General features: G+C 42.4%; 1 protein-coding gene across 6 annotated transcripts in view; it reads left to right on the top strand.

The window, feature by feature from the left end:
* HENMT1 (HEN methyltransferase 1) overlaps positions 1-24,463 on the top strand; it is a 24,925-nt gene extending 462 nt beyond the window's left edge. For 3 of the 6 annotated variants that reach the window (XM_072129078.1, XM_072129081.1, XM_072129079.1), the window contains exons 2-7: positions 10,464-10,579; positions 11,338-11,450; positions 12,659-12,793; positions 20,076-20,258; positions 23,502-23,679; positions 23,891-24,463. In XM_072129078.1, coding sequence (XP_071985179.1) covers positions 10,493-10,579; positions 11,338-11,450; positions 12,659-12,793; positions 20,076-20,258; positions 23,502-23,679; positions 23,891-24,322 — 1,128 coding nt within the window. In that variant the 5' untranslated portion in view covers positions 10,464-10,492 and the 3' untranslated portion in view covers positions 24,323-24,463. Of the gene's footprint in view, positions 1-2,209; positions 2,322-5,284; positions 5,519-10,463; positions 10,580-11,306; positions 11,451-12,658; positions 12,794-20,075; positions 20,259-23,501; positions 23,680-23,890 lie in introns of those variants that run through there. The other 3 variants (XM_072129077.1, XM_072129080.1, XM_072129076.1) reach the window with 3 other exon arrangements.

The raw sequence follows: 24,463 nt of genomic DNA, 5'->3' as shown, positions 1-24,463 counted from the left end.
AGTTACCTCTCACAGATCCAGGATACGGAGTTAGATGGCTTTTTCGTTTTTGTATTTCCAAAAATCTATATTTTTCCATGTACAGAGCTGTGGGAGCTTGTTTTCTTCATGACAAATTATATCCCTAGTGACAGGATTTGATATTTCATTCCACGTACTGGGAAGCGGGAAAAGACGGCACACAGCAGGGCTCAGGAGGAAAGGAGCAAAATTTAGCTTTAAAAGCTCCGTTTTCTCTAGATTGAAGTGTCCCTGAGGTACCAATACAATAGAACCCCCCCCCCCCCAAATGACCCCATTTTGGAAAGGGTGCCCCTCAAAGAATGTAGCTATGGTTGTATGAGCATTTTAAACCCTAGGATGCTGGCTCAAATGTAATAAAAAGTGAATGGAGCAAAGTAAAAATTCCATTGGTTTCTCAAATGTGCCATTGAAGTGACAAATGAAATCAGCTCTCAGCTCCTGCCACTGGGGACAAACACCCTGAAAATCTGCGGCTTATTCTGGGTGTAGCAATATTCCATATGTGGCAATAATCTGCTGGATGTAGACACGGCAGGGCTCAAAAGGGAATAGCTTTCATTTGGAGCACAGACATTATATATATATATATATATATATATATATATATATATATATATATATATATATATATATTTATTTTTTTTTTCTCTTTGGCATCATAAGGCATTTGTACACTCACCAGCCACTTTATTAGGTGCACCATGCTAGTAACGGGTTGGACCCCCTTTTGCCTTCAGAACTGCCTCAATTCTTCGTGGCATAGATTCAACAAGGTGCTGGAAGCATTCCTCAGAGATTTTGGTCCATATTGACATGATGGCATCACACAGTTGCCGCAGATTTGTCGGCTGCACATCCATGATGCGAATCTCCCGTTCCACCACATCCCAAAGATGCTCTATTGGATTGAGATCTGGTGACTGTGGAGGCCATTTGAGTACAGTGAACTCATTGTCATGTTCAAGAAACCAGTCTGAGATGATTCCAGCTTTATGACATGGCGCATTATCGTGCTGAAAGTAGCCATCAGATGTTGGGTACATTGTGGTCATAAAGGGATGGACATGGTCAGCAACAATACTCAGGTAGGCTGTGGTGTTGCAACGATGCTCAATTGGTACCAAGGGGCCCAAAGAGTGCCAAGAAAATATTCCCCACACCATGACACCACCACCACCAGCCTGAACCGTTGATACAAGGCAGGATGGATCCATGCTTTCATGTTGTTGACGCCAAATTCTGACCCTACCATCCGAATGTCGCAGCAGAAATCGAGACTCATCAGACCAGGCAACGTTTTTCCAATCTTCTACTGTCCAATGTCGATGAGCTTGTGCAAATTGTAGCCTCAGTTTCCTGTTCTTAGCTGAAAGGAGTGGCACCCGGTGTGGTCTTCTGCTGCTGTAGCCCATCTGCCTCAAAGTTCACCGTACTGTGCGTTCAGAAATGCTCTTCTGCCTACCTTGGTTGTAACGGGTGGCGATTTCAGTCACTGTTGCCTTTCTATCAGCTTGAACCAGTCTGCCCATTCTCCTCTGACCTCTGGCATTTCCGCCCACAGATCTGCCGCTCACTGGATGTTTTTTCTTTTTCGGACCATTCTCTGTAAACCCTAGAGATGGTTGTGTGTGAAAATCCCAGTAGATCAGCAATTTCTGAAATACTCAGACCAGCCCTTCTGGCACCAACAACCATGCCACGTTCAAAGGCACTCAAATCACCTTTCTTCCCCATACTGATGCTCGGTTTGAACTGCAGGAGATTGTCTTGACCATGTCTACATGCCTAAATGCACTGAGTTGCCGTCATGTGATTGGCTGATTAGAAATTAAGTGTTAACGAGCAGTTGGACAGGTGTACCTAATAAAGTGGCCGGTGAGTGTAAATGCCAATAGGGACAAGCACAGTAAAACCCCCTAAGAACTAATTCATTTTGGAAACTATAACCCTCCATGAATTCAAAAAAATCTATGTGACGGTATTTAATTTTCCATGCCATGCACTGGGAAGCAGGAAAAAAATTCCAAATGCAGGGAAATTGGTGAAAAAAGAATTTGCACCGTTTCCTTGTGGTGTTGGATTTTACGGATCAAATAACATGTCTACTTTATTCTTTGGGTCGGTATGATCATGTGGGTACCCAATTTGTATAGGTTTTATACTTTTTTTTTCATACATTTACAAGAATTAAAGTCATTTGGCTTGATGATGCGCTAGAACAGCGCGAAACGGCCCGTCGCCTGGCCCCGTTCTGCCTCTGTACACACCACCAATAAAAGTTCTTCTGCACGCAACCGGTGAGTGCCGCTCCGCTTTCTTCTTACTATTTATTTGGGTTGCTGTTTTGCTCCTAGCTGAGCACCACCGAATAGACCGTGCTATTAGGCTTATTGTACCAGCCAGGACTTATACCCGTGGATACCGGACTGGGAGCGCAGGTTCGTTTGGTGCCGGGACACTGTACTCTCTCTATATTTATTTCAGAATTAAAACTTACTTAACCAAAGAAAAAAATTATGTTTCCATCTTCTGGCAATAATAACTTTTTTGTACTTCGGTGTTCGGAGCTGTGGGTGGTGTAATTTTTTGCAACTTTTGATGTTGGTTTCAATGCAGCAATTTTTTTAGACTGTACGACCTTTTGATCACTTTTTAATTGTATTTTTAATATTTTTCAAAAATTGAAAAATTTTCCGTTAATGGGTTAAACGCAGTACGAAACATTATTATATTTTGATAGATTGGGCATTTTTGGACACGGCCATATTTAATGTGTTTATGGTTTTTATTGTTTATATCAGTTCTAGGGAAAATGGGGGCGATTTTAATTTTTTTGTTTTTTTCATATACTTTTAGTTTTTTTACGATTTTTCAGACCCCCCTAGGGTAATTTAACCTTAGGTTGTCTGATTGATCCTACCATATACTGCCATACTACAGAATGGCAGTATATAGGGATTTTCCTCCTCATTCATTACAATGTGCTAATCACACATTGTAATTAATGGGTTAAAACGATATGCAGCAAAGACTTACCGAAGTTAAAAAAAATGCTAACGCTCCAGTCCGTGCCCCCATGTCCACAAACATGGGCACGGAAGACAAGCTAAATTCAGTAAATTTAATTCCTTAAAGTGTGACTGTCATTTCACAAAACTTTTGATATTTTGTAGGGCAGGTAATTTTAAGCCCTTATGCAATTGTATTAGTTACCCAAATCTTGTCAGTGATCTCTCAGATAGCTTTTGCTAGACACATTCCGTTTTCATTGAGGAGCTGACTAAAGAGCTAGAGATTCCCCATTCCCTTCCCTGCAATCAGCTGTTCACCTCATGGCTCAGTGCTCCAGCACTCTGTCATGTGCAGACAGGAACAATAATGTAGTAACAAAATAACTACTTATCTCTCCCTCAGCTTTCCCTACACTTGTATATAAACAAATAATCCACACAGACAGAAACTGCAAACTTATCACATCCTTCTCCCCCAGTTCCTCACACTCCATAGCAGGAAACGGCAGGAGAGACTCTCCAAGTCTTCAAGCTGTCCCATCATGTGCTGTGCTAAAGTTTTACTTAGGTAGATAGATAGTATATACATACATACATAGATAGATAGACATCTTGCTGATGGTAGTTTTTTTGAGAAGTTTAATCCGTGGTTGCTATTGGCCAAAAAAGACACTAAATGAGGACCAAATACCTTGAGGAATAATATTGGTCCCAATAGACACCTATGGCGTCCGATCACGGTACGGTGAGCACATGCTGTTTCACTTGGAAAAATATAGTACTGTGTCCTATATTTTCTTGTATTAGGCCCGTGACAAACGTGGCGTTTTTGTTCATGGCATTATATTTGCATATTGGCTTTTTCAGTGGGTTTCAGGTCAATGTGACGTTTTTTTTGTCTGCATTTTTGAGGTGCGCTTTTCAAAGCGGTTGCGATTTTGAAAACGTATGCGTTTGGGGTCTGTGTTGTGAAACACGTGTAATTACATGCACAAACATATCATATGTTTGAAATCGCAGCAGAAGCAAAACAAAAACACCACTTCTGTATGGAAAGGGGTGAGCAGCTCTCACCCCTCTATCCTTTGTGCCCCTGTATGCTCACCCAGGCTATGGGTGTGTGCAAGGAGCCTCAAAGTGATTGGCCTCTTACTGTAGAAAAATGTTTACCATGGTTGGTACAACGCCGTTCTATGGTCACCCATATTGTACTTTCCCCTTTTGCCTAGAGGAGCTACAGGTCACTTTTCCAGCCAGTAGCTATTTCGGGACTTCCTGTGATGTTCCGTGGACCTCCAGCAGGGGGGCAGTGTGCTGATTACTGAGTAAAAACAAGGGTGTTGCATTCAGTATTTATATCCTGCTGGTGAGGACATGGGTTTTCAATTTTTGGCCCAGTTTTTACCACGTAAATAATGTTACGTCGAATTTCTCATGTGTTGTTTATTATCTGAAGTTGTATTTGCCTAATTTTGGAACCTTTGCCACTTTGCGCCAGTTTCCTGTAAGACTTTGCACATTCTTTCTAGTGTAAACTGCTTGCACATTTAAGAAGTGTCTGCACTACAAATGTGTCACAAATGACCGTTTTTTGGCGCAGCTGCACTAGACACCATGTGACACAAATTAGGTGGCTCCGGTGCTCAGTCGGACCATGTGCCAGATTTAACATAAAAGTCCAACAGAAGTGTGTCACACTTCCCATGTTAAAGATAGACCAGAAAAAAAGTGATGCAGTGATAAGCAGGCAAACCACAAGTTGCACTAATCTTAGTAAATGTGCCCCATTCTCTGGACACATACAATCATATGCACAGGTTAAAGGGGTTTGCCCATGAAAGAAAATTCTCAAGTTTCAATCCGCTAGTGATGTCTACACAATAAATATAATTTTTAACCCTTTACTTTACAATTTTATTCAGTTTTATTTCTTTTTAGCTCCTATCACTCAGTGATTGTCAGTGTAGGTGGGTGTGGGAGTGTGGGCTGGGACTCTCTATGCAGACATATTATGATCCCTTTAGTGCTATGAGACAGTGTGCCGATAATGTGGTTAGATTATTAGGGTACAAGGTTTATACACACATCATTTACCTTCTGAACAACGTGCTAGTACGTGACACGTAGAGAGATGAGACAGATCAGAGATGAGATCCATGAGATGCATATTACACACAAGTACATTCTTAGCTCTGCTACATCTTCTCTGCCACAACACACTATCATATCTGATGTGCCTTCCTCCCCTAGAACTTATCTGCCTGTAGCTTGCAGCTCACCTCGTGATGTGATGTGTTGTTTGCCGGCAGGAAGTCAGTGTGTGTGTGTGTGAGCTTGTCTTGGAATGCAAGAGCGGGAGATAAGAGGTAGAGTGGAGCTCAGTGCAGCGTCGGACACAAGAACAAGATGTCTGCTGACCCCGAAGTCACATGGACCTGTCTAGGGCCAACTGAAATTGTGTACACCAGGACTGACAGAGACAGGTTGGAATTATATCTGTGAAATGCTGGATTTCCCCTAGTGTCTCCCATGACGGCCCTACTTGCAGGATGGCCCTTGACCCTGCAGGAAAAGGAAGCCGAGAGGTTAAATAGCCCCCCCCCCCGCATCCACATACCAGTGGCTTCCTATCCCAGGGAGTATAGAGTTTTCCCCCTCTCTCCTCTAAGTGGGACTGTATGGGGGAGCTACTAAGGGACGCGTTCCTTACCCCAGGGGCCTGGGGGGTCGATCGATGTTGCGGCAGCCTTCCTAGTCCCCACCGGACCTCCGTCCGGCTCTGTCTGCGGCTCTGGGAAGCCAGAGACACCCGACACTGCCATCTTGCTGCTCCCGATCGCGTCTAATATAGAAAGGAAAAGGCCACAGCATCTAATGTAATGAAAAAGGCGATGAACCTTCACTCACACAGGCATGAAAAAACTGCAATGTTTAGATTTGCCATGAATCTTTGTCAAGAAAGAGAGAAGAAAAGGAAGAAGAGGAGGGTTTCTTCTTAGCTCCAGCAACGCAACACAACCATTTAGGAAACAATGATGCCAGAGGAGGGGGGGGGGGCACTCCTTGGATTCTACCAACATTGGTCCCAGATATCGAAAAACGTCTGGGTCCAGAATCTGTTTGAAAATTACAAGTTAGAACTAACAGCTCTTCCTTCCAGAAAATTTATAGTCACCAAGCAACCAAATCGGACGCTCTCTCTCCAACTATGGCAAGAAGTCTTGAAACTTCGGGACATGGGAGTATTAACACCAGTACCTGGGAATACAGTATTGTATGGACATTATTGCCCTCTTTTTCTGAAAAAAAAAATCCAATGGCTCTTTTTGTCTCATTTTCAATGTAAAAAGTCTAAACAAATTTGTCCTGTACTGGAAGTTGAAAATGGAGAAGATCAGTTCACCCACCAACCTAATTCCTCAGCATGCGTTCTTATGTACTATAGACCTAAAGGACACATATTATCATGTGCCATTTTACCCACCGTCCCAGCAATTTCTCAGGTTCGCGGTTCCTTTTCCAGAGGGAGAAATTGTCTGTTTCCAATACAGGGCCTTACCGTTCGGAGTCTCATCAGCCCTAAGGACGTTCTCCAAAATTATAATAGAAGTTGTGGCCCATTTAAAAACGAGGAAAGTCCAAATCATTACATATTTGGATGATCTGTTAATAATTGGAAGGACGGAAGAGGAATTGATTGCACACAGTAACTTAACCATTTCAACGCTTTCAACAGCTGGGATGGATTATCAACTGGGAGAAGTCCAGACTGACTCCCAGCAGGGAGACTATTTTTCTAGGGACACTATTAAAGGGAACCTGTCACCAGGAGACCCATTTTCAGCACTCCCCCAGTCCCCACAGAGCATAGTACATACACTGCCAAAGTGTTTTTGTATTAAAAATTGGTTTTACAGAAAAAAAGATATGTTATATTGTACCTTTCATTAGCATCTGCTGTGTGACTAGGCAGTTGCCTTTTGGGAGGAGCTGGAAAGGAGCAGTCCCCCCCCCCACCCTTGGGGAACAGCTTCTCCATGTGACCTTTTCAAATATATGAAAACACCCATCACTGGGCTTAGCGAAGCCCCCTGCTCCTCTACAGCCAATCTCGAGTAAGGGGAGTTATTTATATATTTGAAAAGGTCACATGTTTCCCAAGGGTGGGGGGAATCTTCTCCTTTCCAGCTCCTCCCAAAAGGCAACTGCCTAGTCACACAGCAGATGCTAATGAAAGGTACAATATAACATATCTTTTTTTCTGTAAAACCAATTTTTAATACAAAAACACTTTGGCAGTGTATATACTATGCTCTGTGGGGACTGGGGGAGTGCTAAAAATGGGTCTCCAGGTGACAGGTTCCCTTTAAATTCAAGTCTTCGGATGTCCTTTCTTGCCGCAGAAAAGAGAAAGCTTATGATACAAAAAATACCAATCCTTTCTGGAACAGTACAGTGAGGGAGGCAAAGGTTCTGGGTCATCTGACTGCCGTATAAGCTCGGTACATTGGAGCCAAAGTCAAACGAGAACCTTTCCGAACTGGATTTGTCCTGGATCAAAAATCCTCTTCATCTGCATCGGAAGATCCATCTGCCATCATCCATCGAGTCATCGCTAGTATGGTGGACAGAAGAACATCTAAAGAAGGGGATTCATTGGTTTCCCTGGCCTCTAAAAATCATACAGACATATGCAAGTTTGTCAGGGTGGGGATCACCTGGAGGAAAATTAATAATAATAATTCTTTTATTTATATAGCGCACACAGATTACACAGCGCTGCACAAAGCATGTCAAATCGGTCCCTGTCCCCAATGGGGCTCACAATCTAAACAACCCAACAGTATGTTTTGGATTGTGGGAGGAAACCGGAGTACCCGGAGGAAACCCACGCAAACACGGAAAGAACATACAAACTCTTTGCAGATGTTGACCTGGGTGGGATTCGAACCCAGGACTCCAGTGCTTCAAGGCAGAAGTGCTACTCACTCAGCCACCGTGCCGCCCTTGTCTTCAAGGCCTATGGCCCTTGACAATTCAGAGACGTTCTTCAAATTATCGAGAATTGAGAGCAGTTTGGGAAACCTTGAAAGGGAGCTCCCTATATCTGAAGAACTCCCATGTCAAAATTTATTCGGACAATGTGACCACGGTAACCTATCTCTGTTATCAGCGAGGCACCAGGATTCAGGATCTGCTACATCGATTGAAAAGAATCTTCTCCTACATTTGAAAGGGGAACAAAATGTAGTAGCAGACTTTCTGAGCCGGAATATTATAGAACAACACACATGGTCTCTGAACAATGAGGTGTACGGTCAGATAATACAGAGATGGGGAAAACCAACATTAGATTTGTTTGCCACCAAAGAAAAATCCAAAACAGACTGTTTTTCTCACTACACAAGGCAGATTCGGTCTCCCAAATGGATGCATTCAGTCACAAGTGGAAAGCTCCTCTAATGTATGCTTTACCCCCAACTCCTGTAATTCCAAAGGTGATACAGAAAATCCTATCAGCCAGAGCGAAGGTGATTGCAATAATCCCATTTTGGCCAAAAAAGAACTGGTTCTCTGCCCTGAAGGATCTAGCAGTAGCAGAACCAATACTTCTTTCACCCCGGAAGGATATTCTTTATCAAGGGCCGGTGTATCATCCAAACCCTTCAGCCCTCAACCTTTCCGTCTAGATCCTGAACGGAGACTGTTGAAATCTAGAGGCTTGTTAAAGGCGAGTCATAAACCAGTAACCTTTGCTATATATTCAAAAATATGGAAGAGATTTGTATCTCTTTGTGGGACAGAGACTCCTAATCAATTATCTCCCAATATTTCTCAGGTCCTGGAATTCCTACAAGCGGGGTTTGAAAAAGGGCTAAAAACTAGTACACTTAAAGTGCAGATCTCAGCTTTAGGGGCGTTCTTTGATGTATCCTTTGCTGAACACAGATGGATAAAGAGGTTCGTAAAAGCTACTTCCAGGTTAAGACCTAAATTTAAACTAAAAATCCCAACTTGGGATCTTTCATTAGTCTTAAATTATCTAGCAGGTCCTCCCTTCGAACCACTTGAGTCGGCTAACATAAAAGATCTTACTTTAAAAGTAACAATTTTGATAGCTATCACATCAGCTAGGAGATTGGGGGAAATGCAGAACCTCTCGATTAGATAATCCTATTTAAAGAAAGACAGAATAACTCTAACACTAGACAAAACTTTTGTTCCCAAGGTCTCCTCTGATTTTCACCGAAATCAAGAGATCATTCTGCCTTCCTTCTGCCAAGAACCAAAAACTCAAAAAGAAGTTGCATGGCACTCATTAGATGTCAGAAGAGCTTTATTACGATATTTAGAGCAAACTGGACCTTGGTGGAAAGATTGTAACATCCTCCTTCCATACGGTGGAAAGAAAAAAGGCAGAAAAGCATCCAAAGCCTCAATTGCGAAATGGATCCAGATGATCATCAAGGCAGTGTATGCATCACAACATCTACTTGCTCCTGAATCAATAAAAGCACACTCAACTTGGGCCATAGTGACCTCCTGGGCAGAAAAAAAGAGGAGCTTTAATCTAACAGATTTATAGGGCTGCAACCTGGTCCAGCCATATGACTTTTGCTACACATTATAGATTAGATATCCAAAATACTAATTAACTGGTATTTAGTAGGAAGATCTTACAGGTTTTTGTCCCCTCTTAAAAACAGATTATTTATTATGTCTCCAAGTGGGGCTGTCATGGGGGACACTAGGGGAAAACTTGAATTATTCTCACCGTTAATTCCTTTTCCATTAGTCCACCATGACGGCCCACGTATATTCCCATCCTATGTTTTTCTATGTATAATGTCATATGTTTTTACCTGTGATGTATGTGATCTAAACATACAAGAAATGGGTTGTATCCACTGCCAGGTGTTGTTATTTGAAGCCACTGGTATGTGGATGCGAAGGGGTAAAGGGGGGCTATTTAACCTCTACGCTTCCTATCCCTGCAGAGTCAAGGGTCATCCTCCAAATGGGGCCATCATGGTGGAATTAATGGAAAAGGAATTAACAGTGAGAATAATTCAAGTTTTTTGTTAATAACAGTGAATTAGAGAAAGTGTTATTTTGATATCCTGAGTACATATAAGAAACTTGTCTTTGCCGGAATACCCCTTTAAAGACTGTGTAAAGTATAAACATTATTTAAGTTTGTATATGTGATTTCTTTGATAACTGGAGTAGGTTAAGTCAAGAGCCATATAGAGCGGAATAAGCGTAATGCAGTGAATATAGGCCATTGTTAACTGTTTTGTACATAATATCCACAGTGGACATTGTTCAGCAATTCCGTATTATGTGCTCTCAACTCTAAGCATTATTCTTAGCATATTCATATATATTCTCCATTTAACTTTGTTTTGAATTGCTATCACATTTAAGGCATCTATGAGACATCATCTTCAAGACACATGGAGCCAATACGCTTTAGACCACCACTGTATGAACAGCGATATGAATTTGTCAAATCTTACATCAATACTTACAGGCCCAAAAAGGTCAGTATTTTAGTCCTTGAATAAAGCAGAAGGCTTAAATGGACACTTTCACTGGAGCTGTGTTTAAGATCAGCTGATATATAACCAGCAGTGTAGGTGCGCACAGGGAAGGGAGGAATGCAGCCAGCCAGAAGGTGCGGTCACACGTTGCGTTTAACAATGCATTGCAACAGCTGAAGAGTGATTTGCCTAATTAAACAGCTGTTAACATGTGTGTATACAAAATGCAACCGTTAACGCATATGTTAACACAAGCGTAACATTTGCATTTTGTAAACACAAGTGTTAACAGCTGTTTAATTAGGCAAATCATCTCTTCAGCTGTTGCAATGCGTTTTTAAATGCATCTGTTAAACGCGACGTGTGTCTGCACCCTGAGGTGAAAAACTCACTGTGATCAAACTACAAGAAAAATCATAAAATGCAAACACACGCAGGGGTAATACCGTACATGAAGTGCTGCTCTACACAATTCTGTTGTCAGAACATTACAAAGATTTGTGGAACGATTTTGTAACATTTTACATTTTTACACCTGATGCACCAAAGGGGAATTTTTAAAGTCAGTGTTACTGGGGTCTGTTGTTGTCAATTTTACAAAACATTTGAAATTCATGTAATGTGTATTAAATTTGGTATCCTCAGTCCATGGTAACCACATCTGTTTCATATGCCCACAAAAATGGCCCTTGTGTCATCACTTTGTCATCTGTGTTTGTGGTCCCAGTGACCTGGCTGGTGTTGCATTTACCCCACAGGTTGCAGATTTGGGATGCAGTGAATGCTCTCTTCTGCACAGGCTGAAGTTCTTAGACTTCATTGAGGAGCTTGTTGGTGTTGACATAGATGAAGATGTGCTGAAACTTAAAGGGTAAGTAACTAAACTTTATAAAAATATAAATCAAAATATAATATGAGTTTTCTCTGGGATCAACTGATCTTTCACATCTTTGATGTTTTAGCTTTTTGGTGGATAGACCTTTCTACATAAAAGTTGAACACTCAATATATTGGCTGAAATACACGTCTGCAAATCCAGATTTTACTGACCAACAACAGTGGTGAGGATGGAATCCGAGCATTGCACAGCTCCATTAAATGGCAGTACCAATACAGTAACCATATTCCGTGCTGTTCAACAGGGAGTCATACACCACGCGGTGCTCAAAGTCCCTTCCTCAGCACTGTGACCCGTCCATGAATCTGGATTTATTGTCCAACCATAGCGGTATACCATGGTTCGACAATAAGGAGAAAACCTACTGTCTGACCCTAGTCAATAGCCTCTCACACAGCCAAATCAGTTCCCTACGCTGTACTGGTCGACCAGGTCGAAACAGTGTTGTCTACAGTTGGGAGTCTGTTCCTTATGGAGTAGATATACTGGTTTGGCTTAATCCCACATCATGTTTTTAGACTTCTTGTAGGTCATACTTGGTGTTAAGGGGGCTCCTTTCAATGTAGCAAAAGGAAGCATTGTTTTCCATTTAACACCTTGGAAAACATATTTGCATTCTTCCCAGAATTCCCTAGTGGAGCATCTATGGCTTTAAGTCTCCACACGCCTTTAAGGTGGCCTTAATTTATAAACTCTCCTTAAGGAGAACACCTATTGTGTGACTTCATGTGGTCAGATACTTGCATGGGGTACAGTTTGCTAATATTAAGATGCTAAAGGCATGGGGAGGATTAGATGGGCGGGGGGGGGGGGACAGGACATGCCCGCCCTCTGATGCCAGGTAATATGAAAGGTGATTTATGTGGATGTAAGCGAAACAATTTACAAAACAATAGCTAAAAGAAACGTGTCAGTCAGTTAATAGAGCTCTATAGGAACCTGTCACTGGCTGTATATGTGCAAATGTGGTGACAGGTTCCCTTTAAGGCACAGATTTAACTATAACATTAACATTAAAAAATGTTCACAACTAGCCGCCCCAATACATGATATATTGGAAAATGTATATTGTTACACTTACGGGCTAAACATAATGGCACATGACAATATTATTTACATTTATAGTAATGCATTCCACATGTATTGTAGGAAATGTCATCTGTTATGCCTTTTATTATCAGGTATATTTTAACCCCTCTGCCGATCCACTACCTGGAGCCACTGGAAAGGGCATTAACAGTAACTTTATATCAGGGATCTGTTTCTGAAAAGGATCCTGCCCTGCTTGGATTTGACCTAATAACGTGCATAGAGCTGTAAGTATGTAGGAGATTATATGTTATGTGTTATAATATAAGCAAGGGTTAGGGTACTCTGCATATAAGGTAGAGCAGTGGTATATTAGGGATCGGTGTAACCTGAATGCAAACAACACTCTATTATGGAGCCTTTTGGGCTCATTAGCTTAATTCTAAAAGCTGATCGTGAGGACAGCACGAAAAGGACCTTTTATATCCCATGATGTGTGCTATGGCACTTCAGCTACTGCTCTTTATTTAATACATTTGACTTGTAGACACATCCATCTGTACTGTACTGATGCATCGGCATGACGGTCTGATGCATTGATATGTTGATCTGATGCATCGATATGACAATCAGATCCAACCTTCTGGATATGTACATACTGGTATATAGGGCTGCATCGTTCTCCCTTATACCATGATTTTCACCCTGTTATTCTTTTAGTCGCAAACCAGTGACATGACACCTACCGGAGCAATGACATCCAGACACGCCCCGAATAATGAAGGGATCACCCCCTCCTAAACGCTGGTGTCCTGGGCGGCTTGTTATTGCCACCGCCCCCTGCCGTTGCGCCCTATCATTCTCGCAACGGCGGTCCTACAGCGTCATGAATCAGAAAGGCGTGGTTTGGTTAGACAGTTACCACCTACCGGTTTGTGCCAACCAATCATGTAGAAGTGGGTGGGTCTATGACGTCATAAGCACCACCCATGGACTCTATGGGATGGGACTAAAAATTCTCTTCTCCAATGGCGCGACGCGCCCGGCCCACAAGGCGGAGCCTTCTGGATTTATATTCCATCAGGACGCCAGCGTTCCTTTTCTTTTGTTTTTTGTGTGTCCTGAATGAATTGAGGATACAAATCTTCATTCTATTTACCTCATCCTCTAGGTGTCTCCTGACGAGCCCCACCATCAGGGGCGAAACGTGTAGAGGTGGAGAGATGAGAGGCTAGGACATTAGTCTTTGTAGCACACTAGGACTTGTTATATGCAGGGAATTACCCCCTAAGCTGCCTTAACGTATCCATACTAGAATACGGGGCAACGGGAACATCTCCTCACATTATAGATGTACCTGCCTCCAGGCCACTGAGTTAACCAACACCTACCAATGATATTTGTAGGTTATACTCTTTGAGCTGGAACAGTCCGTTTTTATTTTAGATTTGCGACAGTGTGTCACGTCTTCACCAATCCTGTACACACTTTTGCATACATTGGAGAGTCTTATTTTAATGTATATCTATTAAAAGTTACATTTTATATATATTTTTTTCCCCAACGATACCTGTGATTCCCTCTCTTATATTTGTATCTTTGGGTGACATCAAACCCAGCTCCTCAGTGATTCTATTTCTAATTTTCTTTAGCACAATCCAATTATTAGTTACATGGCAGGGTTCCTGTCAAATGATATAAATACTGAGCAGTGGCTGAATGAAGCCAAGAATGTGTTTTCTGAAACAGAGTTACCATTAAACACAACACCGACCTCCATCAAAGGTGCATTTAAACATCTTACGACCGTGTACAAAGAATACACGAGGTCTTGGTGGGAGATTCAGGGACTCACAAATTACTTAAACAACAAAATTGTCCCCAGAGGTCTCCGCAACCCAATTTTGCCAGCTAAACGGTTTAGGAATCCCTCTCTAGTCACTAGGTGGGAAAAAGAAGTCACAGAGAGCTCTTTTAGACTCATTGGATTCTTGTTGGAAGAGGAGAAAGTGGCTCTGGAGAAATATGCATCACGGCTAAAAGAGGCTATCTCCAATGCCAGATCTTTCTCCTCTGACAGTGAATTTGAGAAAAGAGAAAGGAGCCTACAATCGGATATTGAGAAATACACTAATTTCATAAAGAACCGAAAACATTTCCAATATCTAAGAGATCTAGCGGACTTTAAAGAAAATAGAGCATACGACTCTGTGACCCTTGCCCAAGCAATCTCCGAATCGGAGAATTCAGCATCGGAATACGAACTGTCCGATACTGAAAGATCAAATACCAAACAAAAAAGTGACAATAGAAATAAACAAAGAGGGATCCCTAGAGGAGGAGCACGTAACAGAGGTGGTAGGGGGAGAGCAAGAGGTAGAGGGAGAGGATCATCAGGGGCTCAGGGCAGTGAACAGCCTTTTTTATCCCAGGTCCCCCCCATCACCCAATACCTCTTGCGAGAACGCAAGGACCAACCACCACCCTAGAGTTACATACCTCACATCCCACCGACCAAATCACGGACCGACTAAAAACCCAGGAGGAAGCATCTATGACGACCACCAATATGGGAGACAAATTACAGATCATCAACCTCTCTAAACGTTTACTTTCCATGTATGAACTTCAAGTGCTGGCCAAAGGGCTTTCCTTTGTGCCCACATGTAGGTTTGATCAGTTTACATGGGTGAAAGATCTAGCACTTTTTACCCGTAAATTAAGATGGGCAAAATTCATGGCCATAAATGATCGTAAAACCTGTAGAACTCTAGGCATAGAAGAATCCGATCTAACAAACCTCAGAATGCTGGAGGGGCTCTGGGATGAGGGTCAGAGGGCTCCAGGAGAGGGTCCATTCACAGACCTAAGAAACAAGAGCAGAGCTAACCCCCCAGTATTTGACACCAGTACGATTGACATCTTTGAGGAGTTGGTCATAAAGGAACTTTGCGCCATATCGGGGCCAGATAGGTTAAGATCTAACCTCAATAGGAACCAGATACATGCCCTTTTGTCTTTGGAAAATGATCACTCCATTATTATAAAAGCATCAGACAAAGGGGGGAATGTGGTCTTGATGGAGAGGAATGACTATAAGCTCATGTGCCAATCTATTCTCTGGGATAAGGAATGTTATAGGGTGCTGCAACAGGACCCGTCCCAGACGTTTGCAGTACAACTACGCAGGATTTTGTCCACGGCCATGGAAACAGGCCTGATTGATCAACAAGAGTTTGACTTTCTTTTGCCTAAATATCCAACCATCGCAACCTTCTACTGTTTACCGAAGGTGCATAAGGGCTACCCCCCTCTCAAGGGACGCCCGATTGTCTCAGGCATCAATAGTCTAACTCTAGGCATTTCTACCTATGTGGACAAGATTTTACGTCCGTTTGTACTAGCTCTTCCATCGTATGTGAGAGACACGATGGACGTCCTGAGGAGACTAGATGACATCACGGTCCCTCAGGGTACTTTTTTGGCCAGCTTAGATGTAGAAGCCCTGTATAGCTCCATCCCCCATGATAAGGGTCGCACGGGAGTGAAATACTTCCTTTCCACCAGAGGCTCACACTTGGCCAATCACAACCAGTTCATCATGGACCTCCTTACCTTTATACTCGAACATAACTACTTTCTGTTCGACGGACGCTTCTTCCACCAGCTCAGGGGCACTGCGATGGGGAGCCCGATGGCCCCCACATACGCCAACTTGTTCCTGGGCTGGTGGGAGGAGCGTTTCGTCTTCGCAGAGGAGATGGGAGTTTGGACATCAAAGATTGGTCTATGGATTAGATTCATAGACGATGTCCTACTTCTATGGATGGACACGAAAGAATCCTTCTCTGCTTTTGTTAATACCCTCAATGATAATAATCTGGGTATTAGACTAACCTCGGAAATCCAGTCTGAGACGATCTCATTTCTTGATCTCCTTATAACAATCAAAGGAGAAGGCTGTTTGGAAACCTCAGTGTTCCGTAAACCAACCGTCTCTAATAACCTTCTAATGTGGCAGAGCTATCACCCACCAACACTGAAAAGGGGAATACCCAAAGGACAGTTCCTGCGCATCAGGAGAAACTGTTCTTCTCAAACTGATTTTGACCTGAAGGCAGTAGACTTGAAGAAACGATTTCTAAAGAGGGGGTACCCTGAAAATGTATTGGATGAGGCAAAAAGTCACGCTAGGGGCTTGGATAGAACCTCCTTACTGGTCCCTAGGCAAAAAGAGGAGGGTGACAATAAGATCAGACTTATAGGAACATTTGATGACAAAGCCCCAGAGGTAAAAAATATACTGAAGAAATTCTGGGGGATCCTCTGTCATGATAAAGATCTAAAAAACAGGATCGATATCCATCCGGCAATTACCTACAGAAGGGGCAAGAACCTGGGCGACCGGCTAGTTCATAGCCATTTGGCACCGATCGCTTCAGATAATACCTGGCTCCACAAAAATAGGATCACGGGGACCTATAAATGTGGAGATTGCAGAGCATGCAAATATATCAACCAAAGCAAATCCTTCTGCAGTGTAACTACGGGGGTTTCCTACCAGAACCGTGAATTTATCAACTGCCGTACCATGGGGGTTGTTTACGTGGCTACGTGTCCATGTCCTCTGAACTATGTGGGGAAGACCATCAAAGAATTCAGGGTAAGGATCCTGGACCACATAGGTAACATCAGAAGAGAAGAGGACAGACCCTTGGCCAACCAAGTTCACAAATACCACGGCGGCAATCTGGATGCCCTGAAATTTCAGGGCATTGAGAAAATCCGACCGTCTCCCAGAAGAGGTGACTGGAATAATAACATCCTAAGGAAAGAAGCCCAATGGATCTTCCGCATGAAATGTGTAAAACCGGAGGGTTTAAATGACAACATTTCCTTCACACCTTTCATCTAAACCAGTCCCCTCTTCTGAGATCTCTTGAGGACAGCACGAAAAGGACCTTTTATATCCCATGATGTGTGCTATGGCACTTCAGCTACTGCTCTTTATTTAATACATTTGACTTGTAGACACATCCATCTGTACTGTACTGATGCATCGGCATGACGGTCTGATGCATTGATATGTTGATCTGATGCATCGATATGACAATCAGATCCAACCTTCTGGATATGTACATACTGGTATATAGGGCTGCATCGTTCTCCCTTATACCATGATTTTCACCCTGTTATTCTTTTAGTCGCAAACCAGTGACATGACACCTACCGGAGCAATGACATCCAGACACGCCCCGAATAATGAAGGGATCACCCCCTCCTAAACGCTGGTGTCCTGGGCGGCTTGTTATTGCCACCGCCCCCTGCCGTTGCGCCCTATCATTCTCGCAACGGCGGTCCTACAGCGTCATGAATCAGAAAGGCGTGGTTTGGTTAGACAGTTACCACCTACCGGTTTGTGCCAACCAATCATGTAGAAGTGGGTGGGTCTATGACGTCATAAGCACCACCCATGGACTCTATGGGATGGGACTAAAAATTCTCTTCTCCAATGGCGCAACGCGCCCGGCCCACAAGGCGGAGCCTTCTGGATTTATATTCCAGCTGCCCCGCCGCGCCGGCGGCTACGACTATCACACGCTGGCGCCCACCATCAGGACGCCAGCGTTCCTTTTCTTTTGTTTTTTGTGTGTCCTGAATGAATTGAGGATACAAATCTTCATTCTATTTACCTCATCCTCAAGGTGTCTCCTGACGAGCCCCACCATCAGGGGCGAAATGTGTAGAGGTGGAGAGATGAGAGGCTAGGACATTAGTCTTTGTAGCACACTAGGACTTGTTATATGCAGGGAATTACCCCCTAAGCTGCCTTAACGTATCCATACTAGAATACGGGGCAACGGGAACATCTCCTCACATTATAGATGTACCTGCCTCCAGGCCACTGAGTTAACCAACACCTACCAATGATATTTGTAGGTTATACTCTTTGAGCTGGAACAGTCCGTTTTTATTTTAGATTTGCGACAGTGTGTCACGTCTTCACCAATCCTGTACACACTTTTGCATACATTGGAGAGTCTTATTTTAATGTATATCTATTAAAAGTTACATTTTATATATATTTTTTTTCCCCAACGATACCTGTGATTCCCTAAAAGCTGATCTTAGAAAGAAGGAGGCCATGGATAACCAACATAAGAAGATTACCACAGTCACAGTGCCTGCATCTATGAGTTAGTGTCCCTGGGGTATATCATACTTGATTCTAACAAAAGGGGGTCTGATAGTCCCTACCATATACTCCAATACAGCTGTATTGCAGTTTTGGGGGATTTTGCTGCTTATCTGTTACAGTGTCCCTGTGCTTTAATAGCGATCAGAGCCAGAATTGATAACTGTTGTTAACGCTGGGTATTTTCTGCATTATGCATGGAGAGGCTCAGCCTGTGAGTACTCTTCATACCCCCTAATGGCACGTCTTTAAGGGGTTGTACCAACTATTTAAGTGATCCCATATCCACAGCATAGGAAGTAACAATCTGATTGGCCCAAAGCAATCCAGAGAACGGGGGTCCTGTTGTCACAGATGAGTGGAATGGCAGACAAACATGCTGTTCCTTTCAGTCCCATTCACTGTCTATCTTTGTGGTGGATAGAGCTGACCTCTGTGCTCGGCAGTTTTCCAAAACTTCTATACAATACTATCTGGGCCTTGACATTTCATTTAATTTAGATTCCATATACAGTCGGTCCCCTACTTAAGACCACCTAACTTACAGACGACCCCTAGTTACAAACGGACCTCTGGATGTTGGTAATTTACTGTACTTGAGCCCTAGGTTACAATAAACAGCTATAACAGTTATCTAAGGTGTCTACAATTAAGCTTATCCTGATCCTAACCTCTCTTGTACGTAACCCGAGGACTGCCTGTATATACATTTTTTTAATTGGTTGTTTTTTAAAAAAAATATCAATATGAAGATAATGTAGCCATGTTGTGCCTTAGAAACGAGATTGTTGTACTTGGATATCACCACCTCTGCTGGAAGGATAGCACAAAAAGAACTGCTTAGGACATGATGGGATAATGAGCGCTGAATCCAGGTGGTTGGGGAGGCCTCTGTAGTGCATGTCTGGCCACTGCAGCTGTCTTATTTCCAACAACATGGCTACACTAATGGAAACATTACCACACATAATAAATGTTGTCCAGACCCATGGAGTCCAGAATTAAATAGGTCAAGGAAGATTTTTGTTTGAGAGGAAAAAAACTTATTTCCCACAGATTTCAAGTTTCTCTGGATGTTTGACTGACCTTAGAGACTGCAGTTTGTTTTTTAATCTGTAGGTGGCGCCAAACTGTGCACTTTATGTGTACATGTAGTTTCCAGCCTGGGCTCTTGCAGCTAATGGTGTAGTGGTTGAACACTTCCGTGTTAATAAAATGGCGCATATAATTTATTAATCATAGTTTCCTTATTTACCTGCTCTTCACTAAGGATCTTCTTCCTCAGCTGGTAATTTTTTAGAAGAACAATTTACAATTCTTGTTATTATCATTTGAAAAATGTAACTAGTTTTTGATTACTTATCTCTTTGAAGGATTGAACACTTGGAAGCGGATATTCTTGAAAAATTCCAAAATGTGCTGTTTGGTTTTATGGCTCCACGTGCTGTTGTCATCAGTACTCCAAATGTAGAGTTTAATGTCCTGCTTTCTGAAAAAACAGGTTTCAGACACCCAGACCACAAGTTTGAATGGGACCGAAAAGAATTTCAGAACTGGTGAGATGTCTTATTCATGTCAATCCCTGATAATTAAAAGGGCTGTCCCAATTTAAGAAGTTATTCCCAATCCACAGGATAGGGGACAACTTTCTAATCGGTGAGGGTCTGACAGCTGGGACCCTCACTGGTCATGTAGACTCCCCAGCGGTTCGGAGAGCACAGATCCTGTTCTTCCTAACGGGTGTAATGGCAGGCTGAGCATTTGCCCTGCCGCCCATTCAATTATTTAAGAGCTACCAAACATTGCACAGAACATGTAACAGGGTACATGCTCGGCCTGCTGTTACACCCCTTAGTAAGGAGGATCTCTGTTCTCCTAATTGCTTGGGAGTTCAGTTCTGTTAGCTGTTAGACCCCCAATCATTAGGAAGTTATACCGTATCCTGTAGAAAATTTATGCTTTAATTCTTGTTTTCTAGTCCAGAAGGACCTTTTAAACAAAAATAAATAAATAAAAATGAAACCACAGTTGAAACAATACGTTTACATTAACTGTATAAAACAGCAGTTTTCAACTATGGGGTCGAACAATCTATTCACAAGGGATGATCGGAAACAACCTATTTCCATATGTCTTAGAAACCAAGACACCAGTAAGGCCTGGCCCAAAGTTATTGGCAAGTCTGTACTGGCAAATATAGAATTAATGGTATCTGTAGGGGAGATTTATCAGAAGTGCCCATGGCAACCAATCGAGTTTAGCTTTCATTTCCCACAGCGGTTTATGAAATTAAAAAGGAGCTCTGATTGGTTTCCATGGGCATCTAGACAGGTATTTAGAAGGGGATTGTGTTGCACCCGATCGGATTTTGGCGCAATCGCATCGGCTTTCATGCAACAGAAATTGGGGTGAGCGCGGGATTTAACTTTAAAATTGTGTTGCAAGAAGAAGGTGAACTCTGGTGGACCTGAGCGGGGAAGCGACACATGCAGGATATCAGGTGCACGATCTTAGTGAATCGCGGCAGAGTGCATTATCGTCGGAACAATGCACTTCTGGTGAACTCCTCGGACAGGTAAGTAAATGTGCCCCATAATCTTTTGATTTGGTTGCCATCCAATAAAAAATGTCAGGGTCCTTACACCACTGCATCTCCAAAATGGAGCGGCACACGAAGCTCCTCAACAAAAATCGTATTGAAAAGCCATGCAGATTCTCAGTGTGGAATCCATGCATATTTAATTTTAGATTTTTAAAATCATAATTAACTTAAAAATATTGACATGGTTGGTAAATCACCTGTGCAACCAGTCACTGGCCGCCATGTTGAAATTACAGGTCATTGCTGTAGCAGTGTAAACAAAATAGCGAAGAATCAGTGGAGAAACATTAGTGGAAAGTTTGATATTTGTATATAGCACATTGCTTCTTCCTTCACACTTGTGGGCGTGAGACCATCAAACTACTTGTTTTGACTTTTTAGGCTTTTATAGGGCGCTGTATAATTTTCCTTTTTTTCCCCGAAAGTTTCAAAGTTAAGGATTGTTTTGTTTTTTTTTTTCCTTTGTTCCAAGTGTTCCAGTAGAGTGGAAAATTTCTACTGGAAAATATACTGGTACAGAATTTACAAATATTAACCCTTTAATGACTTGGCCTTTACATTTTGATAGATCGGGCATTTTCAGACGCAGCGATACCGAATGTGTTTATGATTTTTACTGTTTATTAATATTTATATCAGTTCTAGAGAAAGGGGGGTGATTTGAATTTTTAGGGTTTTTTATTATAATTTTTTTTTTAAACTTTTTTAATTTTTACTTTTACTGTTTTTTAACCTTTAACCCTAGGTTGTCTGATCAATCCTACCATATGCTGCCATACTGCAATATGGCAGTATATGGGGATTTTACTCCTCATTCCTTACAATGTGCTGATAGCACATTGCAATGAATGGGTTAAAACGAGACAGCTTCGGCCTTCGTGAAACCCGAAGCTGTCATGGCAACGGATCGCCACTCCCCGTGACGTCATCGGGGAGCGTCGATCCGCGGCAAGATGGCGGCTCAGCATTTTGAAGCTGCCGGCAGCAATCGACGTGAAGGCACCCACGATCGGTGCTAGCACCGATCGCGGGTGTTACTGGTAAGCCTTTGCTGCAATATGCAGCAAAGACCTACCGCCTATGGAGAGGGCTTGGCCCGCGAGCCCTCTCCATGCAAGGGGTTAAGGGACACTTCTCTTAAGGGTAGCCACATGTAACGTGGATTTTGTGAAAGACTTGCAGAATTACACTACATATTGAAGGAGTAAAATTTCACAATATTTTGATTGTTCATAGTATATAAGGCTGGAAGGAGACGCAAGTCCATCAAGTCCAACCTTTAAAGAGAACCCGTCATGCAAAATAACCCCCCTAAACTAAATATATTTTAATAAACTGCCATTAGAGAGCATTGCCTCTATCCCTTCATTGTCCCTCTACATGCCTGTAAACCTAAGCAATGAGGTCCTAAAGCTGTATGCAAATGACCTGTGAAATGTCCAATGAAGCATTAGCATATTCAAGCTGTCCACTCTATTCATGAGTGGGAGGCACAGCCACACCCACAGTGCTTGACTGACAGCCTGTATAATGGAGTGAGGCTGTATAATGATGTGCTTCCTGGTGCTGGTGGCCACACCCCCTGCAGCCTGTGTGTGTATGTGTTTAGGAGAGATACAGCAGCTCCAGGCAGCCATGTTACAGCAGAACATGTCAGATTCATGTGTAGCTGATGTCTGTGTCTCTCACCTGTATATTAGGAGGATGCAGCATGTCAGCAGATGCAGCACACACACTAGCCATGCTTTACTATACATTACACACAGACATGAGCAGGGGGAGGAGAGGGGAGGAGTAACAGGAGTGACATCACTGCCTCTGACCATGTGACCAGCCTCATTTACATAATAAAGAATAGATGATTTTACAAAGAATAATGTATGAAATAACTAGATAAAGGCTGGGATGGGATCCTTGTGAGCTGCTCCAACAGGTAGAGGTGACAGGAATAGTGATACAGACCTGATGACAGGTGTCCTTTAAGAATTGTTGGGAAATCAAAATCCACACATTGCTTGCTATTCTACACAAACCTCCAGTACCTTGTGTTCTAATTTCTCGTTACTTTTTTGTTGTGGAGGCCACAGCATATATCTGCCACATCTGAATTTCACATTAAGACCATATTTTTTCTGCTACGGTCCTTCTATAAACATATCCTGTTGCAATGACTGTAACCTCTCTTTCCCTGCTCCAGGGCTATGAATATATCCAGACAATACAATTACACAGCAGAATTTTCTGGGGTTGGAGAGGCAGAATCAGAAGATAAAGATGTTGGATACTGCTCCCAAATTGCAATATTTAGGAAGAACTATACTGAGTCTGTAGAATCCATGAATATTAAAAAGAATTACAGAAGTGTTTACAAGAGAGTATGTACAATTTTCCTTATATGTAATGTCTGTCATTGAACAAAGCACACAGCGAGATGGTTATTAACACCTACACCTTCTACACCTACAATCTAATGCTCTACATGCCACACAATAACCTCCAGAAATTCTGTTTTTGCCCCAGGGTTTTTTCTTCCTATGGTATGTAATTTATCATTCAATTTTACAATTTTCTTTTCTATAAGAATAGATTCTTCATGTGGTATATCCAAGTATTCAAGAGGAAAAATACCTTCGCAAAGTAGTACTGAATATTGCTTTATCCCATGCGAACCGTATGAAAAGCAACTTCTTACATAACCTCTTCCCTGAAGATGATGAGGAAGAAGCAACCAGTTCTGCAGACAATAAGAAGGAACCATTGTCATTGTGGCTTTCCAGTCTTCAGACTTCAGCAGAAATGAAGGAGAACATTGTCAAACCACTTTTTCTGGAAGGGGATGCTATTCATGTGCCACTGGAGAATCTCTTGGCCGTTCCAAAGTTGAAGGAACTTTGTGGTAGTCTTGATGTCCTCCAAAATATGATGACTAGAGAAATCCATCTAAGCAGTGATGGGAGTGCCATTGTATACCCTCTTCATGTAGAGGATGAGTTGGATTCAGATTTGAATGATACCTAGTTTTTGTATGTTTATTTGCAGACTGGATGTCTGTTTTTATGTGCTAGATTTTTCAGGTTTGTCAGTTTATTGTGTTCACTATGTCTTTCAGTCTGTGGATTCCCATATGTATTACTGTCTGCTATAGCTTTAGCTTCTTGA

This window comes from Engystomops pustulosus, chromosome 10 (assembly GCF_040894005.1).
Source record: "Engystomops pustulosus chromosome 10, aEngPut4.maternal, whole genome shotgun sequence".
Classification (NCBI taxonomy): Eukaryota; Metazoa; Chordata; class Amphibia; order Anura; family Leptodactylidae; genus Engystomops; species Engystomops pustulosus.
Note: the sequence above shows the minus strand (reverse complement) of the source record. Positions and strands in the feature narration are given on the sequence as shown.